At 39.5% G+C, this 6,000-nt stretch overlaps 1 protein-coding gene across 1 annotated transcript in view; it reads left to right on the forward strand.

Annotated features, from left to right (window-relative positions):
• LOC127415869 (ciliated left-right organizer metallopeptidase) overlaps nt 1-3,168 on the forward strand; it is a 36,809-nt gene extending 33,641 nt beyond the window's left edge. The window contains exons 10-14 of the mRNA XM_051654882.1: nt 1,242-1,338; nt 1,458-1,565; nt 1,681-1,809; nt 1,959-2,083; nt 2,266-3,168. Of these exons, the coding sequence (XP_051510842.1) occupies nt 1,242-1,338; nt 1,458-1,565; nt 1,681-1,809; nt 1,959-2,083; nt 2,266-2,521 (715 nt within the window). The 3' untranslated portion in view covers nt 2,522-3,168. The remainder of the gene's footprint in view (nt 1-1,241; nt 1,339-1,457; nt 1,566-1,680; nt 1,810-1,958; nt 2,084-2,265) is intronic.
• Nucleotides 3,169-6,000: the final 2,832 nt, after the last annotated feature.

Consider the following 6,000-nt stretch of genomic DNA (forward strand, 5'->3'; position numbering starts at 1 on the left):
GAACTCACGTGCGCGTATTAAACCCTTGCGTGCATTATTGAAAAATATTAACAGTATATGGCACTCGCGTGGAGCAATGTCTGCAAACGGTGCCTGTTTTGTAAAAGTTTTTTGACCATGGCTGTAGTAATTGACTGCAAAAAGAAAATGTTCCAAGCAAGGAGAAACGCATGGGGCTTCTCTATCTGCGGCTTGTTTTCTCTGCTTGCAATTTTCATCTACACACAACGCTTGCAGAACAGTGATGTCATCAAGTTGACCCATGTGTGACCCAGATCCATTCAAGTGCATTAGCAGAGGTTGTAACTGTGCCTGTCTATTTGACGCTTTATGTTTTTCACCAAACCTTGTGCTCCAGATGTGTCATTAAACTTGAAGTGAACCGACCACGGTGCCAATGCTTACCGAACTGTGGGTGGCTAACCATACGGTTCAGTTTTTAACCGAGAACCGTTACACCCCTAGTGAAAAAGTTGTACAACCAACTGGATCGCTTCAGAAGACCACATACTCTCATAGTATGTATTGTATTTGATGTAGGACGCACTTATCTGCCGGCAAAACAGTACATTCTTTAGGTATGCATGCAAGTTGTATGAATAGATTTTGGACATCATCCTGGTACGTGGGCATCGTCTCGTGACCCGAATATATGACGTAAGAACAACAACCGTGAAAACTATCTGCTCAGGTTGTGTTAAACAAGCACCATTTAAGCACTGGGATCAGCTATCTTGATATATATAGCACGCAGAGTTGAGAAGAGTCATCTGACTCGTGATTCACTGCCGTTCTTTTAAATCCAGCATTTTGAATGTGATGTCGCCTCAGCTCCTGAGGGATTATGGGATCGTAAAGTGTCCAGTTGATTCGCACTTCAGAATCTCACTGGAAATAGTAGGTCATCCGGGTACTTCTCGCTTACTGCTTCATGAATACTATAGATTCGGACATACTACTCCACTGGCATACTGTTTTTGCCATACTATATAGTAGGGAAGTATGGATATTCGGATGCAGCAATTGATTAAACCACTGGAGTTCTGGACACCATTCACTTGCATTGTATGGACCTACAGAGCTGAGATATTCTTCTTAAAAATCTATGTTTGTGTTCTGCATAAGAAAGAAAGTAATACACTTCTGGGATGGCATGAGGTGAGTAAATGATGAGAGAATTTTCATTTTTGGGTGAACTATCCCTTTAAAGTGACACTATCCTCTGTCTTTATTCCTTTTAGTGGATGGGGTTGTCATTACCTTCACCTTCACAAGGGGGAGTGTCTCACTGATCAGTACCTGGATGGCTGCCACATTTTCAAACCACTGGCAAATGCTGTGAGTCTACTTTTCTCTGTTTATAGTCAGTTCATCTTTCTTTTATATAGTCACTCTTTTTAATGCTTTTTTGTGTTCTCATAACAAAACAAAACAAAATTCCCTCATCATTATTATAGAGTGAGTGTTGGAAAGAGGAGAATAAGAGAGGAAATGGAATGGAGGAGTGGAGTGGAGAGATCTACGGCTCTGACAGCCGCTGTTTCTTATCTAACCTCAACAGAAAGGTAATGCATGTGCTCTAATTTATATGAGACATATTTATAAATATTTAAAAATGTCATGCTACCATTTCTAGATGTTTAGAACCAATAGTAAAACTTTATTTTTATTCTTAATTAGAATCAGTCAACCCCCAATGCATCAGTGGCAGGTCATTGTTACAGACACAGATGTACTGGAAAAAACAAGTATGAAATCCAGGTGATCGATTCTGATTGGTTGGGCTGTCCAGCAGGAAAAAGTATTGAGGTTTGTGAGAAACTCGCTGGTTATTTATCTCTGAATATTTTACTTCAATAAAACAGTTCTGCAGACTGACCAAAGTAATTTATTTACTTAACATCTGTTGATTCTCATCTCTGTGTTGCTTTGACATCTGTCATAACTATATATTATAGGTGTCTGGTTATCAGGGTTTAATTTTCTGCCCAGACAAGAGATTATGTAAATATAATGATTTAAGCCCTCCCACTTCAAGACAACATGCAAATGTGCTTCCTAATGCTGCTCCACCTTGTGAGAGGTTAGTATCTATAATTTAACAAATCTTAATTTGTAAATTGTTTCATCTGTATCAAAGTATATAAGCAGTTGTAGGCCCAACAGATTGGGCCAAACTAATAATACAGTATGTTCTATGTTGATTGTGTTGATTGTGTCAGTCTCTTTATGAGCATTATATGTTTTTTTATAAATATATTATAGAGATCATGATTTGTTAGAGAGAGATGATGCCACTCCTCATCCCAGCCTCATCCCTCTCTCGTCAGTGGCAGTGGTCAAGGCAGAGATCATCATACCAGTTGTGCTAAGCATCACTGCTGCTTTCTCACTACTGCTTGCTGCAGTTCTCGTGTACTGGACGTGTTCATCAGACAGGATTAGAGTGCATGCTGCCATTGAGACTCCTTACAGGCTACAGTTGCCAATCACCCAATGCACCAGCCTGAACAGCAGATAAAACTAAGGACACGTCCAGACTAATATGTATTCATTTGAAACCGCATTGATTTTGAGACTTTTGAAAAATGCTCTCCATAACTGCATAATTTGGAAAACGAGGTTTCAAATTTAAATGGATTAGTGTGGACGTGGAAAAAAACTGTTCACTAGAATTCCAAATAATAATACATTTTAAATTAATGGAGATTATTTTTAACAGCACCAGGAGTTTACAATACAAAGAAGCACAAATTGATTAATATTTAAAAAAAAAAAATTACGGTTAAAATACACATACACACCAAACTAAGCTAAACTGCACTACACTGTAAAAATAGTGAAATTGTTGTGTAACTCTTGCCAACAATGTACTATTAATAAGCAGTACTAGGCTGTATGACTCTTACATTTTACAAAATTCAAAAACACAGTACATGTAAACATTTTCCTATACGTCTACAGAACAACTGACCATGTTATTACAGCCCATACAGCAGGTATAATAAATAATATATTATAGTATATTTTAGTAACATTATGGCCAATAACGTTTATTCTGTACTGTATATGTATAATTTAAATTTCAACTAATTGTAATTTCTGAATTGTCTTATAGCTGATGCTATTCTGATGACATACAATTTCTGAAAGCATGAAAAGTACTAATAAAATAAGATGGTGTATATGTAGCTGCCTCGTTGTTTTTTGTTTTAGTCTGTTCCATTTATTTAATGTGTTAAATAATCAGTGGGGAAAAATTTTTACCTTCATGATTATGATATGGACAAAAATATGGATAGAGCTTGTCAGAGAAAGACTGACCAGTGAAAAGGTATATATAACACTAGACTGCACGTCATAAAAAGAAACCAGATCCTCCTCATAATCCACAAACACCCCCACCTTCTGGGCTTCACTCTCAGAGAAAGTGAGACAGAAGGAGATGCACTTGCCTGATATTCATTCCCCTTCCACAGACCCACAGTCCAGAATCCATTCTGAGGACTCGCCTTTTATCTTAATGGATTCTCTGGCCTCTCCTAAATCCCAATCAGTTTTTCCCTCTACCTGAACCTCAGAGTAAAACTTCCCTGAATTGAAGCCCTCTTTTCCTAGAACACTGGGACAGAGAGAAAAGATATCTTTAAACATTAAAATGCACCTATTAAGATTTTTAAACATGCCTAATTTTGTATTAAAGGTCTCATACAATAGATTTACATGCATCCAAGGTCAAAAAACACTTTAATTTGCTCATAATTAAAATTGCAGCATTACCTTTTTTTCCCCAGTGTCAAAAACGACTCCTTCAATGATCTGTTCTAAAGGATTCATTCTAAACTCCTCCTTTCAGAGAGCCTATTCTGCTCTGACTGGTCAGATGTCCCAGTCTGTTGTGATTGGTCTACCGCTTACAGCAGGTGTCAGAAAGGAAACGCCCACTACCATATCTGAGTTTCAGCTCCGTCTGAAAAATGTCTGTTTTACCTTACCAATTTGAGCTCGAGTCCGATAGTGATACATCGGAAGATCAACCTGAACCACCATCGCAAGCACGACAAGAACAGGACGTTTCTCTGTGGTAAGTTTATATGTAGTTTGACAATAATGTGAGTTAGCTGGTTAGCAGAGGCTAACAGCTAACAGGCTAACAGCCTGCACTGGCTGTACATGTAAACAGACCAGAGGCAGATTTTTTGTTACCAAATTAGGTAGGTTAGTACAGGAAGTAAGTCTGGAATTACTAACGACTCGTTTCAGGTGTTCAGAATCGGTTCTTTCTTTTGGTGTCAATAACTCCATATTCCATGCACTTTGATTTTTGAAACTTTGCAGACATTTTTACATTCACAAACAGCTATATAACACACTACATGAAAGGTAATATTTGAAAAACCATAATAGGTGCTCTTTAACACATTTGAAAAACATATCTTTATACAAGATGGTGCCGCAGATGGCTGCTTCGGTGTGGAGCTCTCTAGTGTTTTTGTTACTTTTGTTTGTCATGTTTTTTGGTCACTCTTTCTCAATTACTTTCACCTGGGATGAACTGCTGAATATTCAGCAGAGCATACCTGATAATTTTTTGCCGGTGTTTGATTATTCGGACATTTTATTAGACATCTTATTTGGAGGTGTAGCGGTGTTCTACAGGTGATCCAAAAGATGCACGCGAGGGAAGGGAGCCGGCGTGCTTGTGAAGCTTTGTCAATGCGGCTTTAGGACTCTGCTGCCGAGTATTCATCTGGCGAATGTCCGCTCCCTTGCCAACAGAACGGACGAACTGCTTCTGTTCACTCAAACAAATAAGTACTTTTCTAACTCCGTTGTTCTGTGTTTCACAGAAACCTGGCTGAATGAAGCCATCCCGAACAGCGTGTTTCATCTGCTGGGCTTCCAGCTGTTCAGAGCAGATCGCATTGCAGAATCATCTGGGAAATCGAGAGGCAGTGGAACATGCATTTACATCAATGAACGTTGGTGTACAGATGTAACAGTTTTGAAGAAGATGTGCTGTCCTAACTTAGAAGTGCTCTTCCTCAACTGTAAGTCTTTCAACTTGCTGCGGGAGTTTTCCTAATTTATTCTGGTGAGTGTGTACATCCTGCCACAAGCATGTGTGAACTCAGCGTTGCAACAGCTGGCTAATCACATCACAGACACAGAGCAAGAACACCCGGAGGTGTGATTTTCTGGGATATTTTAATAAAGCTAACCTCAACTGTGAACTGCCAAAATACAAACAACACATCACATGCCCCACCAGAGAAAGAAATATATTGGACCACTGCTACACAACTGTAAAGGATGCATATCGCTCTGTCCCACGTGCAGCTTTAGGCTCTCTGATCACTGTCTGGTTCATCTTCTCCCTAACTACAAGCAGAAACTAAAATCAGCTAAGCTTGTAGTAAGGACTGTAAAGAGATGGACCAATGAAGCAGAGCTAGAACTACAAGCCTGCTTTGACTGCACTGACTGGAGTGTTTTTGAGGCTGCAGCCACAGACCTGGACGAGTTCACAGATACTGTGACATCATATATCAGTTTGAGGATATGTGCATCCCTACTAGGACATTTTTATCATTCAATAACGATAAACCGTGGTTTACAGGAAAACTCAGACAGCTTCATCATGCCAAAGAGGATGCTTACAGAAGTTGGGATAAAATATTGTACAACGAGGCCAGGAACACACTTACTAAGGAAATCAGAGTGGCTAAAAGGAGCTACTTTGAAAAGCTGAAAAAACAGTTTTCAGCCAACGATCCTGCATCTGTGTGGAAAGGCCTGAAAAGCATCACCAAGTACAAGACACCTCCCCCTCGCTCTGTAGAGAGTCAACTAATGGCTGATGAACTGAATATGTTTTACTGCAGGTTTGAAAAGCCCAGTCTCACACCCCTCCCCCATTCTGATCCTCACTTCACACACACCAACACCTCCTGGAACCCCCCTCCTGCCCTTTCCTGCTACTCAATCTGCACTTATGAT

Source organism: Myxocyprinus asiaticus, chromosome 2 (assembly GCF_019703515.2).
Source record: "Myxocyprinus asiaticus isolate MX2 ecotype Aquarium Trade chromosome 2, UBuf_Myxa_2, whole genome shotgun sequence".
Classification (NCBI taxonomy): Eukaryota; Metazoa; Chordata; class Actinopteri; order Cypriniformes; family Catostomidae; genus Myxocyprinus; species Myxocyprinus asiaticus.